Source organism: Macaca mulatta, chromosome 13, assembly GCF_049350105.2.
Source record: "Macaca mulatta isolate MMU2019108-1 chromosome 13, T2T-MMU8v2.0, whole genome shotgun sequence".
Lineage (NCBI taxonomy): Eukaryota > Metazoa > Chordata > Mammalia > Primates > Cercopithecidae > Macaca > Macaca mulatta.
The window spans coordinates 98,816,750-98,840,101 of NC_133418.1; the positions used below are offsets into that span (position 1 = coordinate 98,816,750).

At 56.4% G+C, this 23,352-nt stretch overlaps 1 protein-coding gene across 2 annotated transcripts; it reads right to left on the reverse strand.

The window, feature by feature from the left end:
• Positions 1–922: 922 nt before the first annotated feature.
• On the reverse strand, positions 923–17,514 carry GAREM2 (GRB2 associated regulator of MAPK1 subtype 2). 2 transcript variants are annotated; one of them, XM_015111866.3, is made up of 6 exons: positions 17,270–17,514; positions 14,197–14,337; positions 7,589–7,719; positions 5,400–6,443; positions 4,212–4,381; positions 923–3,340 (listed from the first exon to the last, which is right to left on the reverse strand). In XM_015111866.3, the coding sequence occupies exons 1-6, from the start codon at positions 17,379–17,381 to the stop codon at positions 2,311–2,313; spliced, it is 2,628 nt and encodes an 875-aa protein (XP_014967352.3). In that variant the 5' UTR covers positions 17,382–17,514; the 3' UTR covers positions 923–2,310. The 2 variants fall into 2 exon arrangements, with proteins under 2 accessions (XP_014967352.3, XP_077816061.1); XM_077959935.1 differs by lacking the exons at positions 14,197–14,337; positions 17,270–17,514 and adding an exon at positions 8,177–9,950 and having other exon boundaries at positions 923–2,856; positions 3,256–3,340.
• Positions 17,515–23,352: the final 5,838 nt, after the last annotated feature.

The window sequence follows — 23,352 nt, forward strand, 5'->3', positions numbered from 1 at the left end:
CATTCATAGGTGCTTCTTGGGATGACTGTGGGAACACTGGTGCTAAGCACAGGCGCTGACATTTCCCTTGATGTTCAGTGATCCTGGCCAGCCCCAGAAATGCCTGCGCGGCAATCGGGCAGTATGGGAACGGCATGAGGAGCGCTGACCCCCACAGCACCTGCACTCCCCCATAGCTTCAGCCCCTCCCCACCCCGCCCCCTGGGGTGGAAAGTTCCTACACTCATGTTCCGGCAGAAGCAGTGCCCAGTCTGGGTAAACAGCGCTGGGGCTGACTGGGTCTGGCAGAAAGATCCACGCTGTGTGTGTGTGGAATTGTAATTCCAGTCCCATCACATTCTGCATTCTAAACTGTCAGATATTACCAGTTACCCCTGCCTCTGCTCTGTTACTTCAAATATGTCCCTGGTCCCAGCTCTGTAGCTGGGACTGGCAGGCAGAGAGATCAGCTCTGGCTCTGCTTAGTCACTAGGAAGCCAGACCCTAAAACCAAGTCACCTCTGACTTGGGGTTTTCAGATGACCAGAGTACGGAGCTGATCCCTTGCACCAAAGCCATTAATAGGCTTCCAAATTTGGTCTGAGAGCCTGAGGCTGGCATTCTGCCAATGCAGGAAGCTAAGCTTGGGCCCTGGCTGGTGGCATTCAGCTTTGAGCCTGGGTCTTTCCCTTCAGTAACACCAGGTAGTTGTGAATTATGTTGAAACTAGTGGGAGCTGGAGGGGTTCTTGTAGGGTAGGGAGGAGCTGGCAACGGCCTTGCAGAAGGGAATGAAGGCTGCCACCAGCCACCTCCGCAGACATGGGAATGGCCACACGCACACATCATTCCTCCATCAGTCCTCTCCTGCCTGAAGGCATATACACTGCCCATGGGTCCCCATGGCCTTGTTTTCAAAAGAAGAAAGCAGCTGGCACCCAGAATGCCACTTGTACTAGTCTTCAGCAGTCTAGCATTTATTTCACTAGTCCTTGAGGATTCTTTAAATGATCTGCAAGAAAACCAAATGTCCCCACATCACAGGTTTTGTGCTCTACTCTCTGACCACTTCTCTGAGCTGAGGCAGCCTGGAGTATGGGCACCAGCATGGCTTAGCTACTCTTAAGATAAAAAGTAGAGGAAATAAATAGGTAGACTAGGTAAGGCAGAAGAGAAGGCTGGCACCTTGGACCCTGACACTAGTGGGCACCCTATGGTTCTGGGTGAGATGGAGGGCACAGGGGTAGGGTGGGGTGTGTGGTTGGACACAATGACCAGAGCTCTGGGTACCAAGCAGATCCCCATGTTTGAGATTCAAGGGCACAAAGGCCTGCTCTGAAGCACGTGAACAAGTGCAGGACTGAGCTCCAGGACCACGCTCTCCCAAGTGTACCCTCCTGTGCCAGTGACAGGGAAAAACACCAAAAATCATATTGTCAGAGCCAAATGATGGGAGCAAGAGGTTGGCAGAATTGGGGGTGGTTGACTACCACTTGTTTCTAGAATCAAGGAGAAGCTGACCTAAATCGACCTGCTCTTCCACGGAGACAGTATTCTGAGACTGAACCCACCTGACGGATGGATAACTAGTTGCAGTAAAGTCAGAGGGGAAGCCAGGGTGCTAGAGCCATCTGGGCAGTGTCTGGCTTCCTAACTAGATACGTGGGTCGGGTCAATAGCAGAGCTGTGCTCTTCCAAAGCCGTCACCCATGAACCAGGACCCACAGGTGGAGCTTCTGAGGTGCCATGGCTTCGGCTTGTACACGACTCACCTGTGTGCAGGGCCAGGCCCCCCAACCGCAGTGGAGCAGAGGGGGAAAGGAAAGGCATCCCAGAGACACAGACATCTACACCCTCACTCTGGGGCAGCTTTAGGCCAAAAGCCCACAGAGCACAAAGGAGAGTGGGCACTTGGGAAATTTGTGCTTAAATTACCAGCCATCTTGTCTCTAAACAGAGCCTACAGGCTTGAGCAGTGGAAGTCATTTGTGAAGGTCTATAGCAGGGCATGAGGAGGTGTTAGGTCACCCTGAAGGCCAGCTTTTGACCCCATTGTGGGAATCACAGCAAATGCCTTACTGGGCTCAGGTACACAGTGGTGCCCCCAGCCCCTTTCCCATGTATTCTGCACACTCAAAGGCAAGCTGTCCCGTGCAGGGGTCTGAGCCCAGAGGATCACATTTCCACGTGCATCTCCCCTGGATCCACCCAGTGGCTGCCGAGCAGTCTGTCTCGACATCGATCCTCCCTGCAGGCAGCACCTGCTCCTCCCAAGTGCTGTCCCTGGGGCCCCCATGCCAGCATTCCAGCTGTGCAGCTCCAACTGGGCAGTTCAGATCTTGGGCCTCCAGCCTTTGATGAACTGCATGATCTTCTTGACCTGCAGCTTGGTGAGGTGGAAGTCATCTGCCAGGATGTCCTCACTGAGCTGCACGAAGATGCTACCATCGATGCGTTCTCGGGCAAAGAAGCTCACGACATCCTCTGAGAGCCCGATGAAACGCAGACTGCGAGAGACCTCCTCCAGGGAGAGCGCAGACAGGTCAGCAGGGGGCTGCCAGGAGGAGGCATCCCGGACTCCAAAGCCTGTGGCTCCATCCCGGGGACTGGAAGGAGGCCCTTCCAGGCGCCCTTGGGTTAGAAAAAGTCGTCCTCCTCCTGCCTCAGGTCCCTGCAGAGCAGCTGGTGACAGTGGGGTGGGGACCTGGCGCAGCACCAAACCTTCAGGCTCAAAGGCCTTGGGGGGGCCAAGTGGGGAAAGGCGGGGTCCAGGCCCAGGTGTCCCCACTGCTCTGGGCTCCTGAGAACGCAGCAGCTCAGGCTCTGGAGAACTGCCCTGCCCCAGCTCAAAGGGATCGAAGGGCTCCAGGGCTGGGTCCTGCCATTCAGAAGAGGAGGAGGAGGAGGGGGCGCAGGAGGCGGGGGGAGCAGCTGAATAGGCCTGGCCTGGCGAGGCCGGGCCTGGGGAATATGCAGGGCCAGAGGTAGCCACAGGACCCAAGGTGGTTGTGGGGCCAGAAGAGGAGGCCGCTGAAGGGCCTGAGGGGTAGGCAGGCCCGGAAAAAGGGTTGAGAGCTCCGAATGGAGCAAAGCGCTTCTGGGGGTGTGAGGGCTTGAATAGAGGAGGGCAGCTGTGGTAGGTCTTAACAGGGGTGTCAGCCCCCAGAAGGGAGGCGGCTCGACCGCTCAGAGGCTCTGTGAGGGCCCGGGAGGCCTGGCTGGGCTGTGTGGTTGAGGGTAGGGGTCCGGGGGCTGGGCGGCTAGAGGATTCGCCCACCTTGCAGTCTCCCCAGGTGCATGGGTAGCAATAGAGAGAGTACGTGTCCGGTGATGGGGAGCCACTGCCACTGCGGGAACCCACCCTGTGGACACAGACAGACACACACACATAGGACAGGTGAGGCTGAGCGGGAGGGAACATGACAGGGTCACACATGCAATGCAGCCAAGCACCACCGTGACCTCAGCAACACGGGCCTGCACCCCAGCCCCAGTCCAAGACCCCCCGGAATGGCCCTGTTCTTCCTTCCAGCATCCCCCAGCCCAGGTCAGAAAACATAGGGGAAAAACCAAATGAAACTGAACTTAATAAAAATTTCTTCTTTTTTTTTTCTTTTAAGATGGAGTCTCGCTTTGTCGCCCAGGCTGGAGTGCGGTGGTGCAGTCTTGGCTCACTGCAACCTCCGCCTCCCAGGTTCAATCGATTCTCCTGCTTCAGCCTCCTGAGTAGCTGGGATTATAGGCACGTGCCATGATGCCCGGCTAATTTTTGTATTTTAGAAGACATGGAGTTTCACCATGTTAGCCAGGCTGGTCTTGAACTCCTGACCTCAAGTGATTCAACCCAACTCGGCCTCCCAAAGTGCTGAGATTACAGGCATGAGCCACCGTGCCCAGCCTAAACCTAATAAATATTTCAAAACAGCAAGGAGCTCTCTTCCCTCTATCCTGCAGCCAAGTCCCCACCTTGAGGGGACCAGGGCAATGTTCCCATCTGTTCCTCAACATTTAAGAGAGAAAGAAGCTGGAGTGGGCAGAACAGGCCACTGGGCCCCAGGTCCCAAGACACCCAGACACCCGTGCCCCTCCCTCAGCCACTGCACATGGACCTGCACCCTCGGAACTTCCCAGGCCTGAACAGTTTCTCTTCCTCAGCACCATAGTCCCCCCTCCTCACCCTTCCCTGCCTCGATCTACCTTAGAACTGAGGACCAAGGGAAGGCAGGGACTCACCCATCCTGGAGGCCAGAGGAGTAGTAGGAGAGGCTGGAGCTGGGGGAATGTACCGGCTGCAGCTTGGGGAAGCGAGGGGGAACCGGGGGGCTGCCGGAGAGCCGGCCGCTGCCATTACCACCCCGGGGAGGCACTGGAGGGGCGTTGAGCAGGCGGCACTCCTCCTTCACCTACAAGCAGAGGGCGGTGACTCCACCTCGACTCCAAACAGCTGGCACTCCTTATCTTCCCCTTCCCAGGCGGTGACTCCACCTCGACTCCAAACAGCTGGCACTCCTTATCTTCCCCTTCCCAGGCGGTGACTCCACCTCGACTCCAAACAGCTGGCACTCCTTATCTTCCCCTTCCCAAGCAGCTGGGCAAGGGGGCTGTCTGGGCCTGACACTTGCCCCACTTTGCCAATAGGCTGCCTTGCACCCCAACTGCTCATCCAGTCAGCCAGCCACCTAACCCTTCCTAGCCTATCTCACGCACCCACACCCTGTCCCAACGCACGCACAGCCTCCTTCCTGTTCCTTGGAAACCCATTATGAATGTTAAGAAAAAGAATACAGAGGTAGATCAAAACAGGTTAAGCAGACGTGCTCTCTCCTCAAGGAAAAGGAGAGAAAGCAGAGGACAAAGGCAGGCCGAGGGAACCGAGGTAAGGAAGCGTCTGCCACCTGCATCCCTCCCTACAGGTCGCGTACCCCAAAGACGACTCCATGGGATGCTGACGGGTGTTACGGGCAGGGAGAAAACGTTCTGATAAACAGGATTCCTTAGTGCAGGACTTCTCAGAGCTTTTAATATACCAATGCTCTGTGACTCCAACACAAGGAGGAGGGAAAAAGGGCTGGCAATCACTCACAGCATCTCTAAGCTTACTTCGCCAAGGAAACTTCTTTTCACGGAACAACTTAAAGGACCCCTGTTCTGTGGAACCTTCTGGGTAACAGTGTTTCGGGGCTTCTCTCAAATCCTCTGAGGCTGGGGACCTACACGCCTCTCTGTCCCACAGCTCTCCCGCCACCGTCCGCCCCAGTGCCCCTTACTACAAATGCTCTTGCCTGGCATGGCTCTGCCCTTTCCTTCTCCCCTTCCCCACCCCGCCACCTCATCTGCCACATACTCCTGGGCCGGGGCTCAGGAGAGAGGGCTTTGGGCCCTGGCTGGACCCGGGACTCGTCCCCCAGCGCGCTCACTCACCGCCTCCGATTTGGGAGGGACTGGGGGCGGCGGCGCCTCCGGCTCCCGACGCGGCGGTCCCGCGGTCCCGAAGGAGATGAGGTCGGGACCCGGGGGCGGCCGGGCGAGGCCCTCGGGCCCCTGGTGAGCCCACAGCTCCTCGTACGGGATCTCGGCGGGCGGCGCGACGGGCTCGGGCGCGGCTGCCCAGTCGGGGCTCACGTACTCCTGGTCGCCCTCGCCGGCAGGAGCGGGCGCTAGCGGGCCGGGGGCGCGGGCGAGCCCGGGGACGCGCGGCGCGGGCAGGCAGAGGCGCGCGCGGCGCGGGCTGGCGCAGTCTTCGGCGAGCTCGGCAGGCGCCTCGCGCACGGCCGTGGAGTACTCGTCGGGGTCGAAGCGCTCGCGGCAGTAGGAGGCGCTGTCGCGCACCAGGCGCTCGACGCGCGGGTCCCCGGCCAGCAGGCCCTGCGGCAGCGCGAAGCGCGGCGTGTCCGTGAGCAGCAGGAAGTGCAGCGGCGCCGGGCCCTCGCGGCGCAGCGCCAGCCCGAGCACCACCGTCTTGGAGATGATGCTAACCAGCTTATAGCAGTGACCCTCCCGCACCGGGTGCAGGTCGTAGGGGTTGCGCGGCGGCCGGCTGGGCACCAGCACGTTCACCGGTAGCCGCACGCGCTCGATGATGGCGCGCACCGTGTGCTCGCCCTCCTGCATCTGCAGCTCCAGCGGGCTGCGAGTGCTGAAGCGGCCCTGGCACTGGAAGGGTAGGCTCAGGCTCTCGTTGGTGCGGTGGTTCATGCAGATGAGGCAGGGCATCTTGCCTTTGACCGGCCTGGCGCCCCCGCCGCCGCTGCCTCCCGCGGCCCCCGCGCTCGCCGGGCCGCCACCTCCCACCCCGGTAAGCGCACCGGCCCGGCCCAGCTTTCGCAGGAGGGTGGTGAAGCGCGAGCGCTCCTTGGTGGTCTTGGCGCACAGGATCTCCGCCTGGCCCATAAGAGTAAGCTCGTCGCCCGCATGCAGCGTGAAGTTGTACACCTCGCTGTCCTCGCTGAACTCGCCCGACACCACCTGGGGATCCCAGAGACAGGGCAGGGCCTTAGCCAGGTCCCAGGGAAAGCCACGCGGCCAGCTCCCAGAGACTGGAAAGGGAAAACAGCCTTCCTCTTCCGCCCTCCCAGGGCTCGGACCAGATGGAAAGCATTGGGCTGTAGGCCAAGAGATCCACGTTCATCCTGGAGAGACGACTAGCAGCTGTGCCACCTTAAATGAGTTGCCCCTCCACGCCTTAGCGACCACATCTGATAACTCTTACTTCGAAGAACTGCTGTATTAAAAAGACTGTATGTGCAGTAACATATTTTTCTTTTCTTCTCCGCTACTTGGATCAGCAACGTATTTTAAAGTATACAGTAAATGGCGACTTTTATTATCATTGTCTTTACCATTTTCGAGATCATAATGCCCTGCCCATCCAACAAGGCTACGTGAAGAGAAATGAATTGATGGATAAGAAAAGGGTTTGTAAACAGAACAGCACTATCTGTACACAGCAGGGACTGTTTTTAGTTTGTGTTTTTTTTTTTGTTTTTGTTTTTGTTTTTAGAGACAGGGTCTTGCTCTGTCGCCCAGGTTGGAGGGCAGTGGCACATTCACAGCTCAGTGCAGCCTCAAACTCCTGGCAACAGTCCTCCTGCCTCAGCCTCCCAAGTAGCTAGGACTATAGATGTGCACCACCATGCCCAGTTAATTTTTTAACATTTTTTGTAGAGACAGGGTCTCTCCATGTTGCCCGATTCTGGCCTCAATCGATCCTCCCTCCTTAGCCTCCCAAAGTGTTGGGATTAGAGGCATGAGCCACTGCTCCCACCCCACAGCAGGGGTCTATTTACACTGCCTGCTTACCACAACCACCACCTCTACAAGTGGGTGCTGGGGCAGCTAGGGACAGGTTGCCCTGAAAAGTCTCCAAGTCAGAACATGACCCTTCCAGACACCCCTTCCTTCTTCACTACCTTTCGCAGGAAGTCCTTCAGCCCAGTGGGTCCTATTCCCCACTCTTCTGACATGGCTCAATTGTGCCAAAGGCCCCTAAGGGGTCCCCAGGAGCCACTCTCCTTCTTGGATCCTGAGGGCAACCTTCCAACCAGGGTCAGGGTTGCCCCTGAGGCAAGGAGTAGTGTGGGGACACCACACCTGGTGACAAAGTGACTGACCTTGACGCTGAAGGTGATGGCTTCCATCACAAAGATGCGGTCAGGGAAGACACTGGCCACCTCCTCCACGCTGCTGAAGTACCTCACTGGCTCCCGCACATCCCGGGCCTGTTCCAGGAGCTTGAACTTCCCTGCATAGTGGGTGACAAAAGTTGCTGGAGTGAGCCTGCCTGCATCCCAAGAGGCTTCGTGGTCCCCTGCTAGCATAATCTCAGCCAGTCCCTCAGGAACTAAGGAAGGCCAAAGGGCAGGTTTCCACTGGCATGGGCTGAAGGGGGCTGGTCATCTGGCTCCAACTTCAGCAAGGTGAGCACAGATCCCTAGCATCTACAGCCCAGCCCTCACCCCAGAGACAGCCTGTGGGTATGCAGCGAGGCAGCGGCTGCCTGCCCAGAGAACCCAATTGCAAATAGCCCCAAACATGTGGACACAGAGCTGGCCTCTGATCAACTATCGGTGTGGTACCAGGATGCTGGCTCCTTGCTCGGTCCCAGCCTGACCTCTGATTTGCCGTGACAAGTTCCTTTCCCTCTCTGGGCCTCTGGGTCCTCATCTGAGGGGGTGGGGACAGATGATTGTGGACCCTACCTGGATCTGGCATCCTGTGCTTCGCCCTGGGCTGCTCATCCGCATGGAAGTGGCACTGGGCCAATGAGGGCCTGGAGCAGCCCTTGAAGGCTCTGGGAGAGCCACTCTGACCCCAGCTCTGTTCCCACACCCTGCCCTGCTCCGATATCCAGTCCTACTCTCCCAGAGGCTCTGACCTGAACCCAGCAAAGCCACCTACCTCCCTGAGAGGAGGCCTTCCCAACCTGCAGTCTGGGGCTGTGTGCTTTGCCAAGCTCAGCACATGCCCCTAGGAGACACAGACTTTACAGAAGTGATTGCCAGTCTGTGAAGCTGCCATCCCTGTGTAAGCTACCTCACCTCACCTTTTCTATGCATACCCACAGGAGCACAAAGACAAGCTCTGAGCCGCCCTGGCATCCGATGGATGGCCTTTTCTCAGGCTTTATACAGTAGGAAGAGAGCCGTGAATAGGTGAGGGAACAAGTCGAGAGAAGACAAGGTGACTCTTTAGCCTCTGGGTGTTTTTGCTTTTTGAGACAGGGTCTTGCTTTGTCACCCAGGGTGGAGTACAGTGGCATGATCACAACTCACTGCAGCTTTGACCTCCTGGGCTCAAGGGATCCTCCTGCCTCAGCCTCTCAAGTAGCTGGGACCACAGGCATGTGCCACTATGCCTGGCTAACTTTTTATTTCTATTAAAGATGAGGTCTCATGATGTTGCCCAGGCTGGTCTCAAACTCCTGGGCTCAAGCGATCCTCCTACTATGGTCTCCCAAAGCGCTGGGATTACAGGTGTGAGCCACCGTGCTGGGCCTTCTTTAGCTTCTGAAGCCCCCTTGGTAGTTGCTTCTGTCACAGTTCATTCATTTAATCATTGCACAGATGTTGATGGAGCACTCACTATGTGTCAGACTATGGTAGGCCACACACAGGGTACAAATCTGTGTAAAATACAGTCTGCCCTTAAAGAAATCCAGATATAGTGGGTGAGACGATGAGTACCCAATGATGGTAGGATGTGATAAGTGCTACAACAGACTTGTGACAAAAGAGTTAGAAGACAGCTGGGTAGGAGAAACCTGCCTGGCGGAATCTGAGAGATCACTGAGCTGCACCTTAAGAATGAAAGGGAATTCACAGAATGAGCATTCCCTGTGGAAGAAACAGTTTAAACAAAGACACAGAGACATAAAATCAGACCACCTGCCCCAGATGGTGTGTGCCTGCAGGGAAGGACTTAGGGAGAGGGAGGACAGGAGGGGATGCAGACAGCAACTGGGATTTGAGAGGCTCTGAATGCCTTGCTTAAAGCGGTGAGACTATTCTGTACAACATGAGACCCACTGGAGTGTTTCGAGCAAAGAAATACCATGATCCAGGTTCAGCTCTATTAAAATAACCAAGAGACCAGTCAGGTAAACGAACCAGTAAGGGGTTCTAGAGAAGAGCTAGGGAATAGCAGAAACAGACCAAGAGACACTGGGAAGGGAGACCCAGCAGGCTTGGGTGACTGAATAAGGGGCAGTTGGGGAAGGAAGGGACTCAGGATGATGTACTCAGGCCACCAGCCTGGTCAGAAATGGAGATGGCAGGCCAGGCACGGTGGCTCACGCTTGTAACCCAGCACTTTGGGAGGCTAAGGTGGGCAGATCACTTGAGGTCAGCAGTTCAAGACCAGCCTGGCCAACATGGTGAAACCTCATCTCTACTAAAAATACAAAAACCTATCTGGGTGTGGTGGCACACACCTGTAGTCCCAGCTACTTGGGAGGCTGAGGCAGGAGAATCACTTGAACTTGGAAGGCGGAGGTTGCAGTGAGCCAAGATCACAGCACTGCACTCCAGTCTGGACAACAGAGCGAGACTCTGTCTCAAAAAAAAAAAAAAAAAAGAAAAGAAAAGGAGATGGCAGAGCTGTTAACCAAAACTGGGAACCCAGAAGGAACATGTTGTGGGACCAAGGCAGATCCTGGAGAGGCCAAGGAAGGGGCCTTCAGGTGGTGCTCCCAGGGTGGGTGCCACCAGTGTGTGTGCAGAACTTGGGGACATCTGGCCAGTGAAACAGACTGAAGGTCACCAGCCCACAGGTGGCAGCCGCGGCTGTGAGGCAAGTGAGATGGCTCAGGGAAGAGGAAGAGCAGGGGGCTTGACACTTTGGGGATGTTCATCCCAGAAAAATGCACACACTGTGATCCTAGCATGAACACATGCACACTTGTGTATGCAGTGCCGGGGGTTCCTGGGGACCCCCAAACCCAGCCAGAGACCCAGATGAAGACACCCATGGTGCAGGGTAAGAGGAGCAGAGGGCAGGGCCTGAAGCATCATCACTGAGCAGGGAGAGAAATGACAGCCCAGAACAAGGGGAATGGCCAGGAGAATGCTGGTGGGGGAGCCCCCAGGCCTGCCCTCCCCACCCTGGGACCCACCTGGGAAGAGGCCTCTGAAGTGCCACAGCCCTAGAAGGCAACAGCGGAAAAATGTGGACGGGGGCAGGCAAGAAGCAGGGGTCTAGGACTTGGGAAGCAGGAAATGCAGGCACTGAGTAGCCCCACTCCCCTCACCCCGGCCTCCTCCCCCAAGTCCACACACAACCCCCCACCCCTGCCCCTGCCCCAACCACAAGTAGCCAGGCAGGGAGCAATGCCCACTGCCCCCTGTGGGGAGACTTGGAGCCAAGTCAGGGCTGGAGCTGGGGGAGGATGTGGCAGGGAAGATCGATGTAACCATGGCATCCAGCACCATCCCCTCCGCGGCAGCCTGAAGCCCAGCGCCGGTCATTACTGCGGGAGGAAGGAAGGGAGCCCTCCAGGGAGTGATGCTCTGTACCCTGGAAGCCTTTTCCTCCCCGCCAGCTCAGGGGCGGCTTCCTCTCCTGCCTCCCCCTATATGGGACCTGATGTCCCCCACGGCTCTAGGGACTTGCCCCATCCTGACCTGCCCCTCATCCTTGTCCTTGCCGTCAGAACACATGGCTGCCTCACTCCTCCCTTCCAGCCCCAAGCACCTGGGCTGTGGCAGGGGCTTGCTGACCACCCTTCTCCATGCCTTCCCCACAGCACACACTCAGTAAAGAATATGGGTAAAAGCTCAGGTTTTAGAGTGCAACAAATCTGGCTGAATCCCACCCGGCCACTAGCCAGCTGTGTGACCTTGGGCAAATTATTTAATCTCTCTGGGCTTCGGATTTCCCATCTGTAAAATGGAAACATCCCGCTGGCCAGAGGCGCATCTGCCAAATGCTGAGCAGGAAACAAGGCCAACACTGGGGAAGTGGCCCCATGCTCAGGGAAGACGCCTGGCCCCTCCCGCTGGGCCGGAGCCGGGGCCGGGGGCAGGGGCTGGGAGGGGGGACAGTACGGGGCCTGGCCAGGTCTCCCTGACTCCCAGAGCAGAGCGCCGCAGCCTGGAGACCGAGTCACCGGCAGTGCCCCCAGCCCCACCCCGCGCGGGGCGCCGTCCTCCTCCCTCCCTGGCCTTCCCCGCGGCTCTCTCGCCGGTCCGCAGCCGGCCGCCCCCGCCCGCCCAGCGCTATTATTAATTCATTAGGAGAAATCAGCCTGGAGCCCAGCCGTGCACTCAGCGCCTCCTCGCCTCCTCGTTAACCCGCCGGCCTTCGCCCTCCTAGGGGCCTCCCCCTCCGCCTCCCCTCCCCCGTGCGGGTGGACAGTAGCAGCCCCGCGGAAAGATGGGGCTGGGGCTGGGGCTGGGGCCGCGCCCCCCAAGACTACCACCGTACACAGGCACGCAGGGGCGCCAGAGAGATGGGAGGAAGAGCTAGGAGCCCCCGGACCCACGGTTCCCTGGGAGACTGTGCCTCGGGTTCCCAGAGTTTTAATGACACAACCAAAATGAAGTCCCTAAAGTCACGTTTTTTTTCAGTGAGGGATTTTCCCAACCTTTCTTTCTCTTTTTAATTTTTATTTATTTTAGATGCTGGAATGTCGGGGTACCATCATAACTCACTGCAGTCTCAACCTCCTGGACTAAAGGGATCCCCCCACCTGGCTTCAGCCTCCCCTTTAGCCAGACGACAGGCCTGCACCACCACGCCAGCTAATTTATTTATTGTTGGAGTTTTCTTTGTTTGTTTGTTTGCTTGGTTTTGGTTTTGTTTGCAGAGAACTGTTCTTGCTATGTTGCCCACGCTGGCCTGGAACTCTTGGCCTCAAAGGATCCTCCTGTTTCAGCCTCCTAAAGCACTAGGATTACATATACCAGCCACTGCTCAGGCAACCTTTGCTTTTTTCATCCCAAGAAGACCTGGGACCTCCCCCAACCAAGCTGGGAAACTTCTAGCTTGAGCAGGCCCCCAGGGGGCTCCAAGCCCAAGACAGAACCCCAGGTCAGAAAGACATCTGAGTGAGTTTCCATATCTTTTAAAGGTTAGTACACAGGTACCAACTCCACAGGTTATAAAAGACAGAAGCCTCTGTAAAGGGCTCAGTCCTGTCCTCCTGGCTCAGGGAGACCCAGGGTCAGAGGGGGCAGGGCTACCTGTGAGCAAGCAATGGGGCCTTCCCAACTCAAAGGCTTCCCAGCCTTGGTGAGAGGGTTGTCAGGAGCAGCTGGGCACAGCAGTTAAAAACACAGAACTAGGCTGGGTTTAGTGGCTCACACCTGTAATCCCAGCACTTTGGGAGGCCAAGGCGGCTGGATCACTTGAGGTCAGGAGTTTGAGACGAGCTTGGCCAACATGGTGAAACCCTGTCTCTACTAAAAATACAAAACTTAGCCGAGCGTGGTGGCAGGCACCTGTAATCCCAGCTACTTGGTAGGCTGATGCAGGGGAATCGCTTGAACCTCAGAGGCAGTGAGCCAAGATGGCGCCTCTGCCCTCCAGCCCGAGCAACAGAAAACACACACGCACACAGAACTGGGCCTGGCGCAGTGACTCACACCTATAATCCCAGCACTCTGGGAGGCTGAGGCAGGAAGCTTCATTGAGACCAGGAGTTTGAGACCATCCTGGGCAACATAAGGAGACCATCTCTAAAAACAAAAACAAAAAACAAAAAACACGGCACTGGGCAAGCCACTGAAACTCCTGGAGCCTCAGTTTCCTGGTGAGTTAAATGGAGTTGATAAGACTTTCTCATCAGGTTGCCATGAGGATGAAATGGCAAAAATGTTCGGCCCAGCGTATGGAATGCAGCACATGCTTAACACATGGCAGCTGTGGGATCCGGGGCTCGCACGGGGACATCTCTGGGATGGGGCCACCAGAATCCCATCCCTCCCACACAGGGGACAGCAACCACATGCTCCTGGTGTGGTGCAGCAGACACCAGCCCTCAGTTGAGATACCTGGATCTGGCCATGCTCTTCCTTTCCTAGCTGTGTGACAAGGGGCAAGTCACCTCCTCCCCCAAGCCCTCCATTTCATCATCTATAAAATGAAGGGGCTGTACTTCCTTTTTTGTTAACAGAATCATTTCTTCAAACAAACTCTTATTATATGTCAACATCACTTATAAAACTAATAAAGGTAGCCATTAGCATAATCTTTAAAAGTCTAAAATTTTTAACATTAACTTATAAAGTCAACCAATGGAAACAATAGGTTTACTGCAAAAATTGGGAAAAACAGGATCAGTGCGGAGAGGCGCAGCCATGTAATCAGCTTGGGCATTCGCTGGTTTCTGCGGCGTTTGGTGCACAGTACTGAAAAGGTCCTGGCAGGACGTGTTCTCTTGGAGGGTCTGCACAAAAAAGGGTAAGTGTGGCAGCTGAAGGTATACCCTGAAGGCCTCTGATTAGGGTTAAGCTCTGATTTGTAGTAATTTAAGAGTGTGGGTATTTTTTAATCATTAGTTTCAAATCTACTTTAAAATAAAATGTGAATCAAAAAACCTGTGAGCCACCTCTCCAGAAACCCAGAGCGCCACAGAACAGAATGAAAACTGCCGGGCCCTGACTCCAACCCTGACCGTAATCACCGCCTCGCTAGTCACAGCGTTCCCCCTACCCCTGGCCCCAACCCCTCCTGCCTACACCCCCCCGCAGGCTTTATGACATCTTTTCCTGGCTGGGCACACCTGGGTACTGCAGGGGGATGTCAATCTTGGGCCCGATGACATAGTGGCCCTCCTCCAGGGTATGAGCTGTCACCGTTGTCCACTGGCGGCAGGAGTGGATGAGCAGGATGTCTCGCTCACTGACGCCCTCAGCGTACTCCCCTGGGAGGGGAGAGGAGGACAGAGGAGGAGGGGAAGGAAGACAGGACATTAGGAGGGGCAGAAAGAACAGACAGGGTGACCTCCTCACCAAGACCACCCCCCTGAGGGACAGCTCCCCACAATCCCTGCCCAGGTCAGCAAAGCTCAAGGGACAGGCAGGCTGCCAGCTGGGGCCTGGGGCTGTGGGGCTGGCTGTGAGCCTCTCAGGGCTGTGACTCCTGACAGGGCCCCTCGTTCATCAGTGGCTGGAATGCCTGCTGCCTCTAGCTCTGAGCTGGGGCTGGGAGTTCCCCATGGATAAGCCCAGACAGCCCCTGCCCTCCAGGAGCCCTTAGGCCCCTGGGGAGGTGGGCAGAGATGTACCAAAGACTAGGCAAGTTTGAGGCACTGACTGGAGCATGTCTGGGGAGCAGCAGGTTCCAGCTGGGGGTGGAGTGGCAAAGGGAGACTTTATTGAGCAGGAGATGCTGGAGCTGGGCCTCAGCCTTCCAGTCAGGGCCTAGGCCCTGCAAGAAGGGCCCTGTTGGGGCAGTGGAGAGGGCCCAGATGGGACTGTCCCTTATAAGGTCCCAGCTATGAGAGCTCCCCCAGAGCCACGGGTTGCTCAGGTCAAGAGAGTGACAGGGCTTAGAGCAGCTGATTACTGCCTCTCCCAAGGGCAGCCCTTCCTTTCCACCCACTGCCTTGTTCAGGGGACCTCAAAGGAGAGTGGGGAAGTCCCCAGAAACCGCCAACCCCATCTCAGAGAAGCAGCTCCTTGACACCCCCTCCCCATGCCCCTCATCCTCCCAATTACAGGGGTGATGGCTGAGGGTTGGAGGGGTTGAGAGAGCAGGTTTAGAAGGCAGGAGTGGGAGGCCCAGCCCTGGGGCCTGGGGAAAGCTGCTCTGGGGCAGAGGTGTTGGGAGTTGGGAGGGGTCTGGGCCTGGAGGCTCCAACCCCAGCAACAGTTTCCAGGGGAGCAGGAGGGGCGGCCCAGCTTCCAGGAGGCAGAAGGGGCCATGTCCTGGCTGCAGCTGGTGGGGAGGGTAGGGGTGGGGAGCAACTCCTTCCTTGCTCCTTCAGGCACAACTTACAAAATTTCTGCGAATCAAATGGGAAATGGTTTACACTGATGGCTGGGGGGTCCATAAAGTGTGTACATGTGGGGTGGGCGGATATGTGTGTGTGTGTGTGTGGCAGGGTGGGGGGCAGTTCAAGATGCTCAGGAAGGGCCTGGCCCCCACTATGTGTGTGTTGGGGGTGTTGTCTGAGCCTTCTTCTGCACCTCCTCACCTCCAGGGGCATAAGAAGCTCTCCTCCAACTCTGATCCCTCCTCTGAGAGCTGTCCCGGGTCTCAGCCCCATCTTCCACAGCCACACGGGCACACACCAGTAACCAGGGCTCATGACCACCAACAGCTGAACCACAATAGCCCACAGTGACAGATGCTTGTCACCCAAACGACACAACTCAGTCTCCGGCCAAGGGGCCCCTCCCAAATGCACAGGTACACAGGGACCTACCCTTCAAGCCATATAATTCTGACCAGACATTCACACCCTGATGGTGACCCAGTCGTAGCCACACACCATCACACGCAACAGACAGCTGGGCCATCACACTAGTTGTTCATTCAATCACCCATTCATTCATTCATTCATTCAATCCATAATCTTTATTGGGCAAGGATGCCGGGTCTCAAGGAGCCCACAGCCAGGTGGAAAGACAATAAACTGGCTGGCCATTATAATGAGGTGCACAGTAGGAGACAAGCCAGGGTTGGCACGAGGTAGCAGGGGAGACCAAAGGAGGCTGTACCCAGACCGAGGAGCTCAGAAAAGCTGCCCAGAAAGGGGAGATGCCAAAAAGGATGTGTGGGAAGTGGCCAAAAGACCCCAAGGCAGCATCCCCCATTCACAGGCAGACACAGTACCACACTCTGACCACTCTGCCCCGTGCCAGAGAAACAGACGCTGGCCTGCCCGACGGCCAGGGCGCCGATGCTCCCCCATGAGCCTGCTCCCGGGACAGCTGACGCCCACTGTGCCCACTCCTGGCCGCCGCGGAGGAGGGGCTGCTGGGCCCCGAGGGGAGGAGAGGAGCCTGCGGCCGCGGGCCCCATTAGCATTCAGGGAAGCGAGTATGCCAACGCGGGCCAAACCCCTATTATTCTCACACACAAAACCCCCGGCCTGGCTGCCAGCCCCGGCTACCGCCCATCCCCCAACCAAGCAGCACCCCCCTCCCCTGAAACGGTCCCCTCGCTCCACGCAGCCCCCGGGGGTACCCTCTCGGGCCCCCATGAGTGGTTCCATCAGCCGAGCGGCTGGGGGCCCCAGATCCTATTAAGAAGTGGGACAAGATTCGGGGGAGGGCCGGGGGTTTGGGGGTCACACCGGGCGGCAGACCCGGCTCCCGCCGGCCTCTCCCGAAGGTGGCCTGCCCGCCCCAGGACCGAAATTGCTCCTGAGGAATCGAAAGGAGGTGCAAGAAGGGTTCCCAGAGGGGCGGAGCAGGGCTGGGGGTGGCGGTAGGGGGAAGACAGAGTCCGGGTACCAGGGATGAGGGAAGACAGAGGTGAGAGGCCGGGGACAAAGGGACTGAGGGGGCGCGGCCGGGGCGGGGGGCCCAGGGGCAGCGGGGGAAAGGGGGACACCGACGGGGCGGGAGCAGGGGGTCGGCCCCTTTCCGGACTCCAGCTGGGCGGGAAAACTGTCCCGGGCCCTGTCCCCGGTGTCTGTGCCTGTGCTTGTCCCCGGGGCCCAGGAGGCGGACCTGGCGGGTGGGCCCCGCGTCTCCCGGGAGGCGCGCCAGGAAGCGCTCGGGGCCCACACCGGGGAGCCAGGAGCGCGCGGGCGCCGCACCCTCCTCACGATCCCTCTGGCCCCCGCCTGGAGAGCCCACCATTCCCCCGCGGACCCCGGTCCCCATCTCCAGCGACCCCGGTACCTGGCCCAAGGCAGGCGAGCGTGGGCAGGCGGCAGCGGCTGACGATGAGGTCGAGCGGGAAGGCGCCCATGCTCCAGCGCAGGCCGGCCAGCCCGGCCGCAAGCTTCTCCATGGCATGGGCGCCCCGGGGCCGCCGTCCCGGGGCCCCGACGGTCAGTCCCGCGCGGCCCAGGCTCTCGCGCCCGCCGCCACCTCCCGGGGCCGCCGCGGCGCTCGCCGCCTGGCAGCCCCGCCGGGCCGCGGGCGTCACGTGGCTGGCCTCCTCGCGGGGCGCCGACCCCGGCCCCGCCCCCGGCCCCGCCCCCTCCTCCCGGACCCCCGCCCCCTGCTCTGGCCGCCCGGACCCGGACTGGCCGCCGGACCCACCCCCGGACCTCCGCCCCAGCCCTGTCCGCCCGGCCCCGCCCCGGCCCCCTCTCCTCGGAACCCGGTCCCCGCGCCCCCTTCTGGGACCCCGGGTCCCCAGCCCCACGCTCCGTTCGCCCGCCCCCTCCCCCGCTCCCCGGGCCCCCTCCAGCCGCTGCCGCCAAGCCCCGCCTCCCCTCCCGCAAGCTTCCCCGCGCCCAGGTGACCGCGGGTGATGGAGGACCCCAGGGCGGGCGCCCGGAGGGACAACGAAGACCCGAGCGGCATCTGCGGAGTCGGCGCAGGCTCGGCCTCCTCCTCCTGGCTGGGTGTGTCCCGGGCCCGCCGCTCCCCCTGGTGCCGGCCTCCTGGAGGCCGCGCCCACCGCGCCCGGTCCAGCTACGCCGCCCAAAGCTCGAGTTCAGCTTCTCCAGGACCTTCATCACCACCGGCTCCATGGAGCTGGGCGAGGCAGCCTCCTTAACCCCATTTTACTGATGAGCAAACTGAGGCGCAGAAGTCAGGTGGCAGCCAGGACTTCAACCTAGGTTGGACTTCAACCCAGATTTGACTCCAACCCTACTGCCCAATAGCACCCTGCAGTGCCCCAGCATAGAGCACCTTCCACGTTCCCAGCGCCCCCTTAGCCAATGGTTCCGTGTCCCGTGAACCGGCGCTCCAGCGCTTCCGCAGCACGCGCTGTGGACTGCGTCCATTCTGTAGATGAGGAGGCCGAGGTTCGGGGGCGTAACAGGTGCTGCGGTCCCCTCTCGGATCGTTACAAGAACCGTCCCCCTCCCCCCCCCACCGCCATCCCTTCTCTCTTTTCCTTATCATTTTTTGAGACTAGGTCTCGCTGTGTCGCCCAGCCTGAAGTGCAGTGGCGCGATCTCGGCTCACTGCAACCTCCACCTCCCGGACTCAAGCGATCCTCCCACCTCAGCCTCCGGAGTAGCTGGGATGACAGGCACCCGCCACCACGCCTGGCTAATTTTTTTGTATTTTTAGTAGAGACGGGGCTTCACCACGTTGGCCAGCATGGTCTCGAATCCTTGACCTCAAGCGATCCGCCCGCCTCGGCCTCCCAAAGTGCTAGGATTACAGGCGTGAGCCACCGCGCTCAGCCTTCGTTCCCTTCTTTTAATTTGCGTTTCCTTTTCAGCTGTTCTCAACTCTTCCTTCCAAGCCCTCTGAACTCCACCTCGGCGGGCTCCCTTTGGGACCCCCTTCCCAGAAGCTTAGATGGCCTCGGCGTCGGCCTCTCTGTGTCTGCGGCGCCCTCTGCAGGTAACTGGGGGATGATGCGGGCCTGGCTGACCTCGCGGGGCCAGCGGGCCTTAATCCCTAGGCTGCTCCCTCACGGGAGTGTAGTGGCACGACCTCGGCTCACTGCAACCTCTGACTTCCAGGTCAAGCAATTCTCCCGCCTTAGCTTCCTGAGTAGCTGGGATTACAGATGTAGCTGGGATTACAGACAAGCACCACCATGCCCGGCTAATTTTTTGCCTGGCTAATTTTTGTATTTTTAGTAGAGACAGGGTTTCACAATGTTGGCCAGGCTCCTCTCGAACTCCTGACCTCAAGTGATCCACCTGCCTCGATCCACCAGTCCTCAGCCTCGGTACCCCCGAGAGAACCCCACCAAATACAAACAAAACCCTCTCTTCTGTGGCCGGGCGCGGTGGCTCACGCCTGTAATTCCAGCGCTTAGTAACCTCAGTGAGCCATCTCAGCAGTTCTTACAGGTCTTTGGAGCCTGCTTCCAGTACAGCTCCAGTACAATTATTCCCATGCTGGTCTCCAAGTAAACACTGGGTGGCTGCCAGGAGTCTGGAGGAAGCGCCGCCATAGTGAAGCGGGCAGAATGCTTCTCTAGCAACTGCTACTTCTGGCGGTTAGCTGGGGACCCCCTGCTGCTGCTGCGCACACCTCCAGGAGAATCGCTTGAACCCGGGAAGCAGAGGTTGCAGTGAGCCGAGATCGTGCCACTGCACTCCAGCCTGGGCGACAGAGCGGGACTCTGTCTCGAAAAAAAAAAAAAAAAAAAAAAATTATTCAAACTGTTTCCCAGAAGAGAGGTTTTGTGTCAGTGGTCTTTCACACCATTTCAGAACCACACTTGCCTGAATGAACACTTCAGATGGACTTGGTGTCATCTGGGCTTAAGGGACAGCAAATGATGGAGTAAAACTATACAAATAATCCAACGTCTTTTCTGTGAGCCAAGTCAATAATTAGCTGGGGATCCGACAGCTCTGCCTTTGTCACCTGAGACAGATTGTCCAACAATTCCCCTGAAATTCCAATCTGTGCAATAAGACAAATACCTCAATGGAATAGAAGAGAGAGCTGGGAAATAGATCCACACACATACAGTCAACTGATCTCTGACAAAGGAGGAGAGGCAATTCAATGGAAAAAGCACAGTATTTTTCAACAAATTGTACCAGAACGATTGGACATACATATAACAAAAAAACTAATCTAGACACAGATCTTACATCCTTCACAAAAATTATTTCAAAATGGATCATAGACCTAAATGTAAAATGTAAATTAATAGCATTCCTAGAGAATAACACAGGAGAAAATCTAGGCGACCTTGGGAACACCAAAAGCACTCCTCTGCCAATCAGAGCAATAAATAGACCTGGATTATATGCATGGTTCCAAAAGCGTGGTGTAGCTTCCTTGTCCAGATTTAAGACCTGACATCTTGAAGATGGCAGCAAATCCTAGGAGTTGCACACTGGCATTCCATTTGAATCAGAACAGGAAAAGGAGCAAGATCCCCTAGTTCCTGGGGAAACAGAGTTGTTCCCAGCCCAAAACCATAGCATAATTGGTACTGGTTTTTTTTTTTTTTTTTTTGACAGGGTCTCACTGGCTTTCTCACCTACGCTGGAGTGCAGTGGCGGGATCTCAGCTCACTGCAGCCTTCGCCTCCCAGGTTCAAGCGATTCTCCTGCCTCAGCCTCTCGAGTGGCTGGGATTACAGTCATGCACCACCACACCTGGCTCACTTTTTTAAAAAATTATTTTTAGTAGAGACGGGGTTTCGCTATGTTGGCCGGGTTGGTGTTGAACTCCTGGCCTCAGGTGATCCACCCACCTCGGCCTTCCAAAGTACTGGGATTATAGTGAGCCTCTGTGCCTGGCTGATTGTTACTTTTATAATAAGACAAGTCTTATGGTAAGACAAATTTACCCTGACCACCTGCTTTGCAGGTGTTTGCACCAGCCTCCCCATCACCAAGCAGCCAATCCTGGCAGCAGGAATGGAAGTCAGCAACTGAGAACCCTGGATTTACAGCTCTAGGCAAACCAAGGAGTTTCCAGAAGTTGTGGGAAAGCTCCCACCCAGTCCCCTATAGAGTGACTGAACAGCTGATGGGAACACCTTCACGGTCAATTCAATTATCTTTCATGTTATGGTCCTGGCCTCACTAGTAAACCCTGTGTAAACTCAAAACTCACTGTGAAATCACTGTTACATGACATGGGAATCTCTAATTTTTAATCAAATTACGTATTTCAATTCATTTGTGTTGTCAGTGGAATCTTTTTTTTTTTTTTTTTGAGACGGAGTCTCGCTCTGTCCCCCAGGCTGAAGTGGAGTGGCACAATCTCAGCTCACTGCAACCTCCACCTCCCGCGTTCAAGCGATTCTTTTGCCTTAGCCTCCCAAGTAGCTGGGATTACAGGCTCGTGCCACCACGCCGGCTAATTTTTGTATTTTTAGTAGAAACAGGGTTTTGCCACGTTGGCCAGACTGGTTTCGAACTGCTGACTTCAAGTGACCCACCTGCTTTGGCCTCCCCAAGAGTTGGGATTACAGATGGGAGCCACCGCGCCCAGCCAGTCAGTGGAATCTTATTAAGTCAAATTGTTACATTAGGTAGCTAGTCAGGTATGAGCAGGGCAGGAGAGGGCTCCCCACCAACACATAACACACACCAGGAGTGTTGGGAGACCATCAGGTGATTGTCAGGAGGTTGTTAACTGTTTCTCTCTTTTTTTTTTTTTTTTTTTTTGACACAGGGTTTTGCTCTGTCACCCAGGCTGCAGTGCAATGGCATGATCTCGTCTCACTGCAACCTCTGCCTCCTGGGTTCAAGTGACTTACCTGCCTCAGCCTCCCAAGTAGCTGGAACTACAGGCCCGCACCACCAAGCCCGGCTAATTTTTGCATTTTTAGTAGAGATAGTGGGAGGAGGTGTCACTGTGTTGGCCAGGCTGGTCTCAAACTCCTGGCCTCAGGTGATCTGCCCTTCTCGGCCTCCCAAAGTGCTGGGATTACAGGCATGAGCCACTGTGCCCAGCCAACTGTTTCTCTAAAGTAATAATTGGTCACAGCTGGTGCCAGGGAAGGACTGTTTCCTAATAGAAAATACCTGAAACTGATCAGCAGCTTCCCAGTAAGATCTCAGGAGCGGGGAGAAGTTATAAGGCAGGATCCCGGAAGCATGCCAATACATAAAGTCCCAAGTCCAGAGGTCAAGCTGCACACTTGGTTTCTCAGGTCATCCCACTTGGCCCTCTTCCAAGTTGTACTTTCCTTCTTTTTTTTTTCCTTTCCTTGCTTTCCTTACTGTTCTACAGCCTTTTAATAAACTTCCACTCCTGCTCTGAAACGTGCCTCTATCTCTTCTGCCTTATGCCCCTCAGTTGAATTCTTTCTTCCAAGGAGGCAAGAATTGAGGTTGCTGCAGATCTGTACAGATTCGCCGTGGGGAACTCCAGGTAACTCAGATATCTTCCATCACTAACAAAACTGCTTAACTTGCTAATGAACTATTGATTAAATTATGTAACACTATTTTTTTTTCTTTTTTTTTTTTTTGAGACGGAGTCTCGCTCTGCCGCCCGGGCTGGAGTGCAGTGGCGGGATCTCAGCTCACTGCAAGCTCCGCCTCCCGGGTTTACGCCATTCTCCTGCCTCAGCCTCCCGAGTAGCTGGGACTACAGGCGCCCACCACCTTGCCCTGCTAGTTTTTTGTATTTTTTAGTAGAGATGGGGTTTCACTGTGTTAGCCAGGATGGTCTTGATCTCCTGACCTTGTGATCTGCCCGTCTCGGCCTCCCAAAGTGCTGGGATTACAGGCTTGAGCCACCGCGCCTGGCCTGTAACACTATTTTTTAAAATCGAGGTAACATTCACATAAATTTACATTCATTCATCATTTAAAAATGTACAATTCAGGCTGAGCGCAGTGGCTCACACCTGTAATCTCAACACTTTGAGACAGGAGGCTGAGATAGGAGGATTGCTTGAGGCCAGGAGTTTCAGACCAGGCTGGGCAATATAGCAAGACTCTCTCTCTACAAGAAATAGAAAAATTAGCCAGGCTTGGTGGTACATACCTGTAGTCCCAGCTACCAGGGAGGCTGAGGCAGGAGGATCACTTGAGCCCAAGAGTTCAAAGTTACAGTGAGTTATGATCAAGCCACTTCACTCCACCCTGGGCAAAAGGGGGAGACCCTGTCTCTGAAAAAAAAAAAAAAAAGATACAATTCAGTGGCATTTAGTACATTTGCAATGTTGTGCAATCATCCTCACTAGTTCCAGGACATTTTCATCACCCAAAAGGAAATTCTGTGCCCATTAAGCAGTCACTCCCCATTTCCATCCTCAGCCCTGGCAACCACTAATCTGCCTCCTGTCTCTATAGATGTACCTCTTCTGGCTATTTCATATGATGGAATCATATAACACGTGGCCTTTTGTGTCTGGCTTC

Bases quoted from the DNA above. Each gene is read 5' to 3' on its own strand.
- GAREM2 (XM_015111866.3), bottom strand. From the start codon at position 17,381: ATGGAGAAGCTTGCGGCCGGGCTGGCCGGCCTGCGCTGGAGCATGGGC. The intron at 6,444-7,588 runs GTCAGTCACTTT...TGGGATCCCCAG, and splicing joins CCATCACCTTCAGCGTCAAG to GTGGTGTCGGGCGAGTTCAG. The intron at 3,341-4,211 runs GTGAGTCCCTGC...CTGTGTCCACAG, and splicing joins TCCTCTGGCCTCCAGGATGG to GGTGGGTTCCCGCAGTGGCA.